The following is a 15,414-nucleotide window of genomic DNA, read 5'->3' as shown; positions in this document are numbered from 1 at the left end:
TGAAGAATCTGGGAAAATTGGTTGTTTTCTTAGCCGTGAAGTAGAGAAGATTGATATTTTGTCTTTCAGTAAGGCTATGCGAAGGAATTGCATGTTGCGCTTTGACATGGAGGAGTCAAAGGGAAAAGCTACTCTAATGGAGCAACATCTAAAGTTGATGAAAGATGATGGCAAGTTGTTGAAAGATCGATGCTACACAATTTTGACAACCTATTGGAAGTTTAATCTATTTAACTATCACAAGGACTGAATTTGTAAACTCAGTTGGATAATATCACAATTTATGCAATGTCCAACAACTTCTCATATGGATGCAGCAAGAAGAATTTTGCACTATATAAAAGGATCTGTGTATTATGGTCTTATGTATAAGAAATGTGACAATTTCTATTAACTGGTTTTATCGACGCCGATTGGTAAGGAGATATTAATGACAAACACTCTACTTTAGGCTATTGTTTCAGCAGTGGATCAACTATTGTATCTTGATGTAGTAAGAAACAATCTGTCATTGCTTTATCTAGCGCGGAAGAAGAATATGTGGCAGCAACCATGGCAGCACAAGAATGTATGTGGCTAATGAAACTGATGGGAGACATGTTACGCAAAGTTAATTATGTTGTACGGATTAAATGTGACAATGAAAGTGCAATTAAACTTACTTTGAATCCAATCTTTCATGGGCGAATGACGCATATTAAAATCCGTAATCACTACATTCGAGAGAAGGTACTAGATCAAGAGATTGAGTTGAAGAGTGTATCTACAATTGAGCAAGAGGTAGATATCTTTACAAAGGCCTTGGGAAAGCCTTAGTTTGAGTATTATAGAACTGCACTTGGGGTCATTGATCGTAAGCTTACACTAAGGGGGAGTGTTATAAATTAGTGCAGCTTACTCCTGGTTTTACATAGTCAGTATTCTCTTTTTAGGGATTTGTTTGTTTTAATCTTCAGTCGAATAGGTCAGCAAGTTTGTTTAGGAAATTGAGAATAAATTGTTGTAGTTTGAAAATTCTTATCTAAGTTTGTTAGAGCTTCATCTATAAATACTTGGGGGTTGTAGCTCTACAAGAGCATTGAAGTCTATTAATAATAAAGTCTTTAGTTTTTATCTGCAGAAAGCTTTATTGTTTCTTTCTTTCATTCTCCTTCTTCATTACCTCTGTTTGTTTTATAGTAATTACTGCATACGTAAAATAAGGTATAAGAGCATATAACTAAAATAAGAACATAAAAATATGATGAATTAGCAAATCAAGAAAATTGCTAATTAGTTTTTAATCCAAAAAGAAAGCTAAAAATCCTTGAAGTTGAATAGCATAATTACATGCCAACTAAGAAAACTATGGACAATGCCAACCAAATATCAAACTCTTTAAAAATGTCTAGTAGTAAAAAACATAAAGTAGTTTTAAATCCATAAGTTAATGATGTAACTTACATAGGTATGGGACTTAGAAGTGAGTCAATTGACAATGAGCTGTGAGGCGGGAGCAAGGCAGTAGCTATGATGACGGCATTGTGATGGTGGGATGACAACAATAGCGAGAGACAGAAGGGGCAAGTGCTGGACAACCAGAGTAACTCGGCGAATCTCAAGTTCTCCCCTCTCAGGCGGATAAAAGTAAAGATAGGAAGAAAACAAAAGCAGTAAAATGGTTACTAATTATGAAGGGTTTTGTTTTTATTTTTTATTTTTCATATAAAACCCTTTTAAAGTTTATGTTTATATACAAACTAAAAATTTTAAAATTTTCAAATTTTTATTTTAGAGGGAGGGCCATGGAACTCTTGCATCCACCAATTGAGAGGGGATCGAGGGAGGAGGGGTTAGAGGGTGGTGGCCCCTCTTGCATCCTCCATGGGGCCTATCATAGGCCCCTGCATCCGCTGATGGAGTCATCCCGCATCCACCGTTGGATCCACCGGAGATGGTAAAGGCCAAAACAAGAGAAGCAAGAGACGTTGCATGTGACATTCTAGAAACAATTTTATCAATAAGATTTTGACTTAAATATTAGTTAGAGTTATATGAGTAATCAAATTTTATTAAAATGTAGTATCTGAATTTCTTGATTTACCTATAATTAAAATTAAGTTAGAAAATACAAAAAGCAAAAAAAAAAAAAAGAAGTTAGTTGTTATCAATAAATCCCTTTAAGTCTCTGATCAAACTAAAAGTTAATTATCTGAGTTTCATATTTTTATTTTGTTAATTAATTAATGAATATTACCTCTCTTATACAAGAACTCCAAAATTTTGGACATCTTTGATAGGCCTTGTCCCTCATAAAAAGTGAAAAGTTTTCATGTGAATCATTTTAAGCTCCATCTCAAAAAAGATTAAATAATAATTTTCCTGAAAAACAAATGAAAAGAATAATTATCAAGCAATTAAAAAAAAAAAAAAGCTATATACGCATATATAATATCAAGTCTTCCATTACTACATAAAAATCAAGATACTGATCCTTATTACAACAACAAAGAAAACAAAACCTTGTATAAATAAACCAAGGTTTTTGGAAAGATGATCAAGAAAAACAAAGAAATTAACATGATCATGATCACCCCAAAAAATAACACTTCTTAAAAGATGACCATAAAAAGGGAGATCATGAACCATAAATGCTTCAACTCAGATGATCAGTCATCTAACTATTCATCAGAATAAAAAAAAGCAGGACGAAACAAAAATACACAAACATTACAACCATATATGTAAATTAACATATAACAACATATCTATATCTTAACCATGCACTAATTAAGATTGCTTATTAAGTAACCATTGTTCTTTCATTGATTTCCTTTGTTATTGCAGGAATGCAGCTTGAGCTCCTAGCAATACCACCTTTCTTACCATCCTTCTTATAATCTCTAGGACTTATAGACTTTGACCTTGCACCATCCAACCTTGAACACTTCTTCAATATTTCCTTCATTGCTTCTGCTTGATAAAGCACAGGATGTGTCCTTCCAATCCTATTGAATTTAACACATACATTCATGTGTGCATTCAATGCTTCATCTTGTTTTCCTCCATTCTTCTCCATTTCCTCTTTCACTGCCTCTGAGCACAACCCACATATCCACTTTCCTTTGAACTTTTCCCGAACACGGTGAATATACTCCGGCGTACACTCCTCCGACATGCCACAGCACTCACACTTTGCATCCTCCACCTCTGATATCGGCGGGAGCTTTACGTCGATCACCTCTTTGCTTAGCTCGAACGATAAGTCTGACATTGCTCTTTGGAGTCCTTCCATTGAGAGTCTCCGAGGTTTCGAAGTGTTGTTGTTGTTGTTGTTGTTGTTGTTGTTGTAGTTGTTTCTTGTACATTGATTGGCAAGGATTTCTCCATTGGGTGCCATGCTTGATATATCAACCCTTTTGTGTGTTTTGTTTCTCAAATGCAGTTGAAGTGGTGAATGATGAGGTTAAGCACTTCATATGGTCTTATTTATAGCTGCAATATCTTCTTTAACTTTGCATGTATGTGGCTGTGCATGAATCCAAAAAACTTGTGATCATGAATCCAAACGAAAGGACAAGATATAACCAGATTTTTCGTGAAGATTATTAATTAAAATTCAATAATTAGTTTGCTTGTATGAATTAATCAAGTTAATTACTTGTGGCTAGATATCACTCATCCAAGCTTTGTGTGTGATGCCACTGCATGCACGTGAACGTTTTCATACATCATATATGCATGCAAGCATAAGATTAATCAGTTAATTAATTAATTAATTAAGTTTAACGGTTAAAAAAAAAACAGATGTTAGAAATAATGAATGATATATAAATGCATTGATGAATATTAATGGAGCAACTTGTTGTTAAGAAATATAATTACATAAAGTTGAGCTATATTGAAAAAGTATTCACGTGAGGCACTGCTCCGACCATGCATGGCCATGTTATTATCATCAAAAATGAATGAGTGATGGATGTACAACATCTTATAGAAGTTTGGAAATGGATCATCAAAATAAAGAGATACATCACGAGAAGCTTGATTCAAGTGAAAGAGACTAGACTTATCTTTGATGTCACAAAACATAATGATAAATTGATATCTGAAATTTTCTGACATTTTGTCAACACACCACTTGCATCTATGCATGGCTGCTAGGCTAATTCTAGCTTTAATTTGAGGCCTCAAATATATATACATTAATACATATATATATATATATACGTAGAACAATTTTATAATCACAAGTAACTATACTTAGCTTCATTGCATGAGAAAGGGAGAGAGAGAGAGAGAGAGAGAGAGTCACATGAAATGTGAAGGAAAGGGTTCTTTTCAAATTACAATGAACTTAATTTGGATTAAATTCAGGAGAAAAAGATGTTGCTTTTGGTTTTTGAGTAGTTGCTCATAAATTCCAGCAAGTGGTTTTCATTTGGTTGATAGAATACTGGGTGCTTGGTGGTAAGTGGTTTCATATATCATACTATATATATTATATATTATTATTAATATATACTAGGCTTACTCGCTGGTGACAAGTGAATAATGAATTAATGGATGAGATTTTTCACTTTTCTTTTTAAGAATAGTGTCTGGATGAGATGGAAAGGAGGTTGAATCGTTTTTTTGAAGGTTCACAGGCTATGAACTTGATTTTTATTCATGTGCCATGAATTAAACTCCTCTTTAAATCTACATTCATTAAAGACTATGTATAAGTTAATAGAGCTGATCAATTACAAACCTTTAATAATCTTGTGTTCCATGTTCAATGGACTTTGCAAATTGGCAAATTGAGGTTGACTATTAATTAATTACTTTATTTGTGACATCAAATTTTTTATATCATAATAGACTACATCAACATACAAATAAGTTGAACATTTTAAATTTTTGTACTCCGATTATAATGAGAGCATTAGAGACCAATTAATATAATTTTGTAAATAAAAAAATAAAATACTAAACTAAATAATATGTTTGTTAATTTGGAAAATACCTAATCCTCCTATTATTTGTTTTATAATTCCTACCCACTCAAATTGTATCTTAATTTAAATTTATAATGATCTTTAAACACTTGAATTATCTGTATTTCATTTTTATAATTTAAACAATCATTTTATTTTATTTTAATCTAGTATAAATCCCATAGTACCAATGAGTGTATGAGATGATAAATTTAAGCACCTTGTTTTTTCTTCATTGAAGTAATATTAACAATGTGTATTATTGCAATTGATTATCTCTTCCACACAAGGATTGGTTTAGTATTATATATATATATATATATAATTTCTAACATTCCCTGTCTAAAAGGTAAAAGGAGTGAAAAAATTTTTAGACAAGTTGTGACAAGACAATTGGAAGTCAAAATATGAAATGATATGTATTAATTTAAATATCCTTTTCAGAGAAGTTGGCATACTCTTTTATTAAAACCTAACCTACCAACAATCTTATATGTCAATTTGACTATTCATGAAATGTTGGAGAATATCTAGCAAGTGGCTTGTCATATGGAAAAACCATTGGTGAATGCTATCCATGGATTCTCTAGTTTAAGGTTTTCAAAATTTTCTAAATTATAACCTTGAATTAATTGTTGATATGGACATGAATAATTTATTCTCTTTATTAAACAAATTTCAGGTTTAAAATATATAATAATACAAAAATAAATAAATGTATTGGAGGATAATTGATTTGTGGTTTTTATGAGATGCTAGACTTTAATTTCCAATTAAAGAGACGGTGAATCTTTAATTTATAACAATAATAAGATTTATGGAAAAAAAATAATCAAAACTTATAATATAATTAACCTAAAATCTTAGTTCATTAATCAAAACAAAAATTCAAATACATGAAAAATAAATATAATTAATGACAATGACTGCATGAGTAAAAATATATATAAATAAATATCAAACTAAAAAGCTTAGAAAATAATAATAATAATAATAGTAATAGTAATAATAATAATAAACATCAATAGATTAAAAAAATGATGAGAGTTCTATAATGTAAAACGTTGAAATTATTTTTAATAAGAAACATCGATTTCTCTACCATAATACCTATATAAGGAGTACCACTTATATGAAAAAATAAAAATTATAACATTAAATATGTCATGAGATTTATAGAAGTACTCGTAATGTTTAATATGCTATGAAACTACATATATGTTTCATTAAATTAGTGACATTATTTAACATACTAATAAGGCCAAACTTATAATATTATCAAATGCAACCAAAACTATATATATATATATATATATACATTTTCATCACCTAAATTATATTAAAATATCACATATAATCTCTGAATTACATTAGTTTGAGTTCAAGGGGATGATTTGACATTTTGATAAAACCTAATTTATTAATTTTATACTTTAAAAAATCGGATATATTTTTACAATATTAGATAAAACTATACCAAAGTATTATATAACCTAAAGTATCATAGAATTTACCAAAGTATTATAATAAAAGGGGCATATTGGTGTGCTTGCATTGTGGTAATCAGCATAGGATAAGATTAACTTTGCTGTATACTCTTAAATAATATATATCAAAATTATTTATTTTAAAATAGATTATTACTCTGTATATATTATATAGGATTTATAAAGCTGACCGTTTGGGTTAACTGTATTTAAACTTGCATCATAAGGCTAAATGAAATATGAGAGTTTTATAAGATGGGCAGTAATTATTGTATCTCTATGTTTTAATTATTTTTCTATTTTATCTTCATCTTTGTGTTCTTGTGTGGAATACTGCAAGACTATATTCAAGGCTGGATATTGTTCTTCTCTTTTTAAGTGCTTATCTAGATACTATGGTTTATATATATATAGATATATTCTGGTTAAGAGAAGTTAATCCATACAAACCAATGGTTAAAGTATGCTGAAAATGTAGCCCATCATTCAATAAAAAAAATATCAAAGCAAATGAGTAAGTTTGGAAATGATTTAATTCATGAATAGAAGAGAAGATTTGATGAAACATAAACACTCTTTACATTAAAACTGAAGAAGTCAAGAATAGACACTAAAAAAAATCTGATGTAAAGAATGAAAACAGGGATTATGAGAAACAAAAAGAATAATAAACAAACCAACTATACTGCATGATCAAAAAATAAGCATCTAGAATTATTCCTTTTGTTTATGACGTCGTTGCTTCTTCCGGTTTTTCTGTGTTGCTCTCTGAGTTTTGAGTTTAGCTGCCTGGGAAACCTCCGGTGAGCTGGATGATGATGAAGAACTACCATCTCCTTGCATTGCTTCAGCATTAGAATTGGCAGTAGATAGATCATTACTATTGCTTAATTGAGATTCAATCTCACCATTGTCCTTCATTTCGCTATTTGCATCGCCATGTGCAGTCTGAGAAGAAATGGAATCTTCGGGATCTGATTTGGTTTCAGACTCAGGTTCAGGAATTTTGTTTTCTTCGGCATTCTCTTCGTTGCTGGTCATATCAGCATTTTTGTCACCGCCGTCCTGGGAATTCATAACTTCAGTGTTCTCAGTTACTGACACTTCTAAATTATTCTGTGCATCAGAAGAGGAATCCTCATCAGGCCTGCCAGCCTTTGTTTCTTCTGATGAGTTGTTATCAGTAGTTTCGGCCTGAGCATTGTCGCCTTGTGTTTCAAATGAATCCTTTATTGATGCCTCGAAGTTGGTCGGCATCACTCTGTTGTTTTCCGGATTCGGTTTTGCTGAGTCAACATCATCTTCAGGTTTTGTATTATCAGTGTTGCCAACTTCTGCTGTCTGATTATCAGTATTTTGTTTATCAGAAACTCCAACTTGTTGTCCACCATTATCCCTGTTAGTAGCTTCATCCTCAGTTGGTGATGCGCTGTTTTGTGGATCAGAAACAGAATTTGCATTCTCAGCATCCAGTTTCGAATCATTTGTCACTTCATCCTTGGTAGGTGATGCATTGTTTTGTACATCAGAAACGGAATTCTCATCCTCAGAGTCCTGTTTTGAATCATTTGTCACTTCATCCTCAGTTGATGATGCATTGTTTTGTAGGTCAGAAACAGAATTTGCATTCTCAGCAGCTTCTTGTGATTTAATTGCATATCCTTCTGATGTCTGTGCATCAAGAGATGCATTTGAAGACTCTCCACTTTCAGATTTTGCATTGTCCCCATTTTCCCCAACATTCTTGCCCGAATCGCTGTTTTGTTCTCTTTGATTGCCAGGATTTACCTTGATCGGTGCATTAGAATTTGTTCCTCCCGTACCATCTTCAACTTTATCAGTATCATCATCCATCTGACTGGGAAGCTGCAAAACATCTTTTCCATCTACCTTATCTTTTCTAATTTCGTCACCACTACTCTTATCACTAGAATCAACATGCTTTTTCTCTTCATTGAGGCTGGAGTCTTCTTGGGATTCTTCGCTTCCCTTATTAGAAACCTCTTTTGCAGTATTCACATCTGGATCAGCATCGGTAAACGAAATCTCATCTTTAGTATTCACTCCTCCATGTTCATTAGTATCATTATCTAAGCCTTTCCGCTCATTTTGTTCACCGGTGTCACTTCCATTTGAATCTACACTGACACTGTTCTCAGTCCCCGGGTTTCCCTTACGCCCGAAATTTAAGTCTCCAACTCCAGTGCTTATCTTCTTTTGATCCTCATCATAAGAATGCTTGATTTGGTAAACCAACCATAAAGCCACACCTAAAAGCAAAGCCACTTGTACTATCTGCTTAATCTTGACACCTTTGCTTCTATTCCGGGTTGTGGAATGATGAATCATAGTGTACTTCTCGAGGTTTCCCGTAAATAGCTTGCTAAGAATCTGTCAATCAAGTAACAAGTAAAGCCCATTTTAAAATACTTCTTATCATTCCTCCATATATAACTTCGTGAAGGCAATACAAACTACCTGCTTTTACCATGTTTTCCGCTGACAAGAAAGAATACAAATGATTGTCATCCTTGCCTTCTTTAGGCTACTGGGATTTTTTTTAGTATCAAACTAGTAAGTACATCACTACTCAGTTATTTGATTCTCACATTTGTAGAATAATTAGTGGAACAACTGAACAAGGAAACATTAACTTGCAAAATTTCACCAAACCAATTTCAAATCTTCTTCAATTAAACTGATGAAACTATCATAACTAAAAAAAAACTCCAAAGCCATATCAATTGAACATGAACAAGGTAAAAAGATTAGAGGAGATTTATCATGCACATGCAAATGAAATGATAATATTGTCAAATTCTCATTGGTGCTCTCCAATCTAAATCTCGAAAGTGCGACCCAGGGAGACATTCTTAGAGAACAAACTAACGAAACATTTTCAGAAAATTTCAATCATTAAATGGATGAACAACTTACCACACTGATAAAACATTTGTACCAATCAAATCACGGCTAATCAGCAAGAGATGTACACTGAATTCATCAGACATACTCCCAAGTTTCAACATAGAAATGAAATCTAAGTGAAAAATAACAAATATCAATAATTTACTTCCAAAAATTCATCACATATAATCCCATGCATTACTAAAGTTTCTATATCAGCCAGGATTCACAATTCCAAGTTTTTTCCTTTCAATTCGTAAACAGGAACACATACATATACTAACATTAATCTAACAACCGGAGTTCACAATTCAAAGTTTTTGCCTTTCAATTCCTAAACAGGAAACACATAAATAGAAATAACAGAGACTGAAAGAAATCCAGAATCAAAAACGAAGTTGAAATCCACAACATTCACAACAATTCCACCGCATCAAAGAACTAAAACCAATCAATTCACAAAGATTTCTCAACAAACAAACAAACAAACCCTAGATGGAAAGTAAATAAATTACCAAATTCCACAAGACCAGTGATCAAATCCATCAATAAATGCCAAAATTGAAGGTGAGAATAAGAAGAAAATGGAAGAACAAAGGATTACCGAGATAATTGGGATGAAATCGAGTTCCGGGCAGCGCGAGAATCGCGGAAACTGAGGGCTTTCGTCTCTTTTTATTTATAGGTCGATAAAACAGAGGCCTTTGCGATATGAGTCCTCTGTTTTCATTTTCACAAATTAAATAATAATAATAATAATAATAATAATAATAATTTAAAAAAATGTTAAAATATATTGGGTTTTATTTTTTTTTCTATTGAATATTTTTTATTTTTGTTTTTATGTTTTATAAAAAAATGTTATTTGTTACGATTATTATAAAATTAGAAATAAAAATATGTTATCAAACTACTTTTTGATAATGTTTTCTATTATAATCAAAAAGCCTTTGATCCAATAGAACTAGCATTGCTATGAAAAATATAGGAATAGCTTTGCAAATTAATCCCATGTCCACTAAATGAGTACACATGAGCCAAACAAATCAATTCCCGATAGTACATACATTCTTGACATGTGGCTTATCTATTTTATATAAGAAAAATATTATAATAATTTAATTTATATATTTGAAGTTGAATATTTAATTTTTAAAATACTTGGTAGATGACATTTTTTTATGTGAATATAATTGAAATGTTATAGTTTTTTTAAGATATAAAAAATGGCATGTATATATATATATATATATGGCAATACAACATTTTCGTATGTCATTAGATAAGGAGATGCAAATAAGGGTGAACGGGTATGACTTATTATATTACTATTGTGATCATGATCAAACGGTTGAGGTGAGAATAATGTGCATCATTTGTGAACATCCGCAAATATGAGAAGAGGTTGGAAATAAGGGTGAATGAGTGTGATTTATTATACTACTATCGCAATCATAATCAAACAGTTGAGATGAAAATACTGTGCATCTCATTTTTTAGTTTGTACTGTTCCTAACACTCGTTATCACACTTTTACATTGTTGATAGCACTATTTACAAATAACTATTTATTGGAATGGATGATTTGAAGCTGTTGGATTCAAAACCAACGATTAATAAAGGGACATTTATAAATAGCTTATCTACGAACCTTCATATATTACTGGTCCCCTATATATATTTATATATTTATATATATAACCAAATCTAGAGCGTTCATAGATTATCGTTCATTTGAAATGAAATGACTATGATTGTGAGATGAATAGTAAAGTGTGAAGAACAGTACAACAATGTTGATCACAACAATTTCCATGAGATCCGGACCTTCCAAGTTGATTTATAATCCCCTTCCCAGATTTTTTTTTATTTATTAATATTAGACCCTACACCCCCTATTCGAGATGATATAATGTTATGGACACTATTGTGATTCTTGTTGCATTCTCTCCTCTAATTCGGCCTCAGACACTCTCATCCTTTTTTCTTTACTACAAAAGTTGGTAGAACGTGTATAATAAATGTTTTGCCATATATATGTTTGAATTTTCACTTTGTTACTCAAATGAAAAACAAAAATATAGCTTTTTTTTCTTAAAAAAATCAAAATTAAAAAAAGTTAAAATTGAGTAGCATAACATAATTTTTTATCTAAATAAAAGTTCTTATAAATCTTGTAATTATTTTAAATTTAATATTTGAAATAATCAGAAAAGAATTTCCTCCATGTCTTTAAAAAAAGAATTCTGAATTTCCTTGATGTGAATAGTCACGTATATTAAAAAAATATTTTTGAAGCTTTTAACTTGTAAACAATTTAAAATTATCTCATTAATATTTTTAAATTTGTTTTGGGTGATAGACTAATAGATAATAATTTATTTTTATTATCCTAAATGAGTAAATTGAATTATTTTAATTAGTTATGATCATATTATAAAATATATTTACATTTAACCATGTAAAAATTAAAGAGCTTTTATCTAAACAATAATGATATTTAGGTCTAATTGGTAGTCCGAATGACATGGATGCCAAGTTGGCATCCATGTTAGCATTCATGCCATTATTTTTTTTAAATAAAAAAATAATAATTTTTCTTTATCATTTAAACTTAATGTAAATGGTTAAATTGAAAACCCCCCCTAAACTCTAAATTGTAAAGCACAAATCACAGTAGGGGATTTATGCTTTATTATTTAGGGTTTAGAGCTTAGGACTTAGGACTTATGGCTTATAGCTTAAAATTTAGGGTTTAAGGTTTCTTAAATTTTGGGTATAAGATTTTATAATATTTTGATTTGAGATATTAGGGTGTTAGGGTTTAGATTTTTGTATAAATTTCTTAAACTTTAAAAATTATAAACATTAAAGGTTTATATTAATAAGATATATAAACTTGATTGTTTTAAATACAGATAAGACCATGAAAGATATTTCACTTATTTTTATTTATTATTGAATAATATCTGCTTGATATTTGAAAGAATATAAAAAAAAGAGGTTTTTTTTAGGACATACACGCAATTTTAGATTTTTGCATGTTTATATTATTGCAAAATATCAGCATGGACATTATAAATGGGCTAAGTGAAATGGACTATGTTGGGCCTTTGAGGCCCATTCTCTAAAAATAATATTATATATATAAGCAAATGTTCGTAAATTCCTCATAAATTTAGTTCTTACAGTATGTTTGGTTGTCATGAGTGAATTGGGAGTGAGAAGAGATTAGGTATAAGGATGTGTTTGGGTATGCATCGGTGGGAGTAGGAGACTAGTGTGGAGGGAGTGGGAGAGTAGTGTGTGAGCGCTTGACAATCTCCACCAACTGGGCAGACTTGCCCAATCCTGGATGTGGAAAAGATCTAAATGCCCTTGAGAACAAATTTTTATTATTATCAGTGTTTTCTTGAGGCTCAAGTTGGTTCCAAAGGGTGAGGATCCATAGTCCTCACCTGCAATAGATGCTCCCCGCCTGCGAGCCATGACGTCCGGAGACAATCTCGCCGTTTCCTCGGTGGCAAGCGTTTGGTCTTCGTTTTGGTTTCAAACTTCTCTCTATAGGACGGTCCATCATTCCAGATTTGCCCTTCCTTCTTCGTTTTGGTTTCCTTCATATTTCATGCAATTTTAAGGTATATGTGTTCTCTTTGTTGATTTGTTCTGATGATTTGTTGAGTTATGAATGGATGATTTGGTTTTCTTTATTTCATGGGATTAAGACCTGACGAGTTAAACCTTAACAACAGAGACTAATCACTAAGTTTGTCCCTAAATCAACTATTAAATTACAACCATTGTTGACTAACAAGGTTGTTATTTTGCATTAATGTAAGAATAAACCGTGGTGAGTTCTCCATTGTTGTTTTTCTGTAGTGATATTTCTGATTTGTTGATTGAAAGGAAATGTGCATTATTGAATATGAGAAAAGTGCATATGATGTGTATGTGAAGGTACGAATAATTTTAATTTTATTTTATACCATCTTATGATCTATGGTATTTGGATTTTAATTTTATTGTTCATGCAATGCAGAATCATAAGGAGGCAGCTGGTCTTCATAAAAAATCTTTTCCTTTCTTCAATGATCTTGTTGCGGTTTTTGCAAGAGATAGAGCACATGAAAGTGCAAGAGGTGATATTAGTGATGATGCCGAATAGTATTTACATGAGAATGTCACATTGTATGACGACATGGGCTTCTTTCAATTTGCAAGTGATGATGTTTGTATGGATACATAGGAACCCATTCTAACTCCATCACCCATAGGATAAGAAACAAGTACCTCAAGAGTACGTCGAAAAAAGGAAAAGTGTTGTAGACCAATCAGTAGAGAAAATTTCACAAAATTTGCACAATTTCATTGAAGTTGTTGGTCTAGGATTTAATATACTAGCCGATGTCGCTATGCGTGAAGTAGCCCGTGAAGCCCGTGAGAAAGCACATGAAGATGCTCTTGCTAAAATTGAGAAAATGAAATACATGTTGCCACAAGTACTTTTTGAGATTGATGATCTTTCTGATGATGAGGCGATGTTCATCTTCCAGGTTCTTTGTAACCACAATCCAATTTTTATTCCATGATTTGTCTTAAAATTCTTTATAATAGTGATGTAATATATTTTTTTTTTTAGGTTACGATGACCAAATGAAAATTTTCTTCGGGTTGCCAGACAACAGGAAGCTTCATTTTTGTCATGTATTGTTGTCGAGATTGTCATTTAGAGCACCTAATATGTGACCTCATGAGTTTGCTTTACTTTGATGGGGTGATGTTGTTTGTTTTAAAATTTAGTGTCACAAGTTAGGGAGTTTTTATAGATTGAATTGTAAGAACAATGAGTTTGTTTTAAAGTTTGTTTTTATGGATTGTATTGCAAGACTTTCTTGGTGTTTGAGCAACATAAGCAGCTTTTCTGTTGTAGTTGCAGTTGTTGATCATTGAATACAACAATGAGAATACAATGTTCTTGTTTGGTCCTTTGCAAGTGAAAGCTTATATATGTTGTTATTAGGAAATCAAAGCTGCTTCTTTATGTCTTTTTCTACTTTTTATGAACTGTATACATATATCTATATATATATATATTAACTGAGAAGCTAATTTAGGAAGTAGGGTGATGATGGTGGTGATGTATCAGGAATTGAGTAATAAAGTATAGGATAAGAAGGCACACACAATTTTGCCTTTACTCCAATATTGTCATATATAAACTTTACATTAGTACATGTGAGAAAATACAGAAATAGTTACAACAGCCCAAATTTGATTAAAACAAACTTTTAAATAACATTTTCCAAACGTTTAAAAAACTAGTGAGTGTAACTTCCCTCCGATATCAATCTGGTGGGTGTAACTTCCCTCTGATAACTCCCCAAAGATGGTAGAACCATTGGTGATGCCAATTTTGGAAATTAGTTGGCAAAATCGAGCTTTGGACAGGGATTTGGTTAAAGCATCTGCTAGCTGATCACAAGAGGGAACATGTTAGACAGTTAACAAACCTTGATGAACTTGTTCACAAACAAAAAAATAATCCAATGCTAAGTGCTTCATACGTGTATGAAAAATAGGATTGGCACATGTATATGTAGCACTAAGTTTGTCACAATAAATGACAGGCGCATCAACATGAACATGAAGCTCTATCGGTAATGATTGAATCCAAGAAATCTACGAGACGATGGGTACGCAATAGCTCTCAGATTCGACCTCTATTAAGGAGCGAGCAACGCTGGAACTCCAAGAGATCGGAATGTGCCCAAGATAAATGATATAAGCTGAAGTGGAAGTGCGATCATCAGGATTCCCAGCCCAGTCAGAATCAAAGAAAGTTGACAAAGTAATATTTGCAAATGTTTGAATAGAGAGACCATGAAATAAAGAGTTGTTGAAGATATTCAGTGATAGATTTGTTCTCCCTTGGTTTTGTGAGTTTTTCTTTCAAACTCATCATTCTGGAACGAGACTTATTTGCATACATCTGAGTAATCTTATACCAAGTTGCAGCTAAAGAGGTACAAGAAGCAAAAAAAAAGGATAGGAAGTAGAGTGGT

At 31.7% G+C, this 15,414-nt stretch overlaps 2 protein-coding genes across 4 annotated transcripts; both read right to left on the bottom strand.

The window, feature by feature from the left end:
• Nucleotides 1-2,445: 2,445 nt before the first annotated feature.
• LOC120280838 (serine/threonine-protein kinase pakE-like) lies at nt 2,446-3,429 on the bottom strand. The gene has a single exon (XM_039287793.1). It carries the CDS (start codon nt 3,377-3,379, stop codon nt 2,783-2,785), a length of 597 nt encoding a protein of 198 aa, XP_039143727.1. The 5' UTR covers nt 3,380-3,429; the 3' UTR covers nt 2,446-2,782.
• A 3,571-nt stretch (nt 3,430-7,000) lies between these two features.
• On the bottom strand, nt 7,001-10,042 carry LOC120281372 (uncharacterized protein DDB_G0290685-like). 3 transcript variants are annotated; one of them, XM_039288215.1, is made up of 3 exons: nt 9,957-10,032; nt 9,383-9,485; nt 7,001-8,836 (listed from the first exon to the last, which is right to left on the bottom strand). In XM_039288215.1, exon 3 carries the CDS (start codon nt 8,792-8,794, stop codon nt 7,160-7,162), a length of 1,635 nt encoding a protein of 544 aa, XP_039144149.1. In that variant the 5' UTR covers nt 8,795-8,836; nt 9,383-9,485; nt 9,957-10,032; the 3' UTR covers nt 7,001-7,159. The 3 variants fall into 3 exon arrangements, with proteins under 3 accessions (XP_039144149.1, XP_039144150.1, XP_039144148.1); XM_039288216.1 differs by lacking the exon at nt 9,383-9,485 and adding an exon at nt 8,924-8,944; XM_039288214.1 differs by lacking the exon at nt 9,383-9,485 and having other exon boundaries at nt 9,957-10,042.
• Between the last annotated feature and the right edge of the window lie 5,372 nt (nt 10,043-15,414).

This window comes from Dioscorea cayenensis, chromosome 17 (genome assembly GCF_009730915.1).
Source record: "Dioscorea cayenensis subsp. rotundata cultivar TDr96_F1 chromosome 17, TDr96_F1_v2_PseudoChromosome.rev07_lg8_w22 25.fasta, whole genome shotgun sequence".
Lineage (NCBI taxonomy): Eukaryota > Viridiplantae > Streptophyta > Magnoliopsida > Dioscoreales > Dioscoreaceae > Dioscorea > Dioscorea cayenensis.
This window is presented reverse-complemented; position numbering and strand designations above follow the sequence as displayed.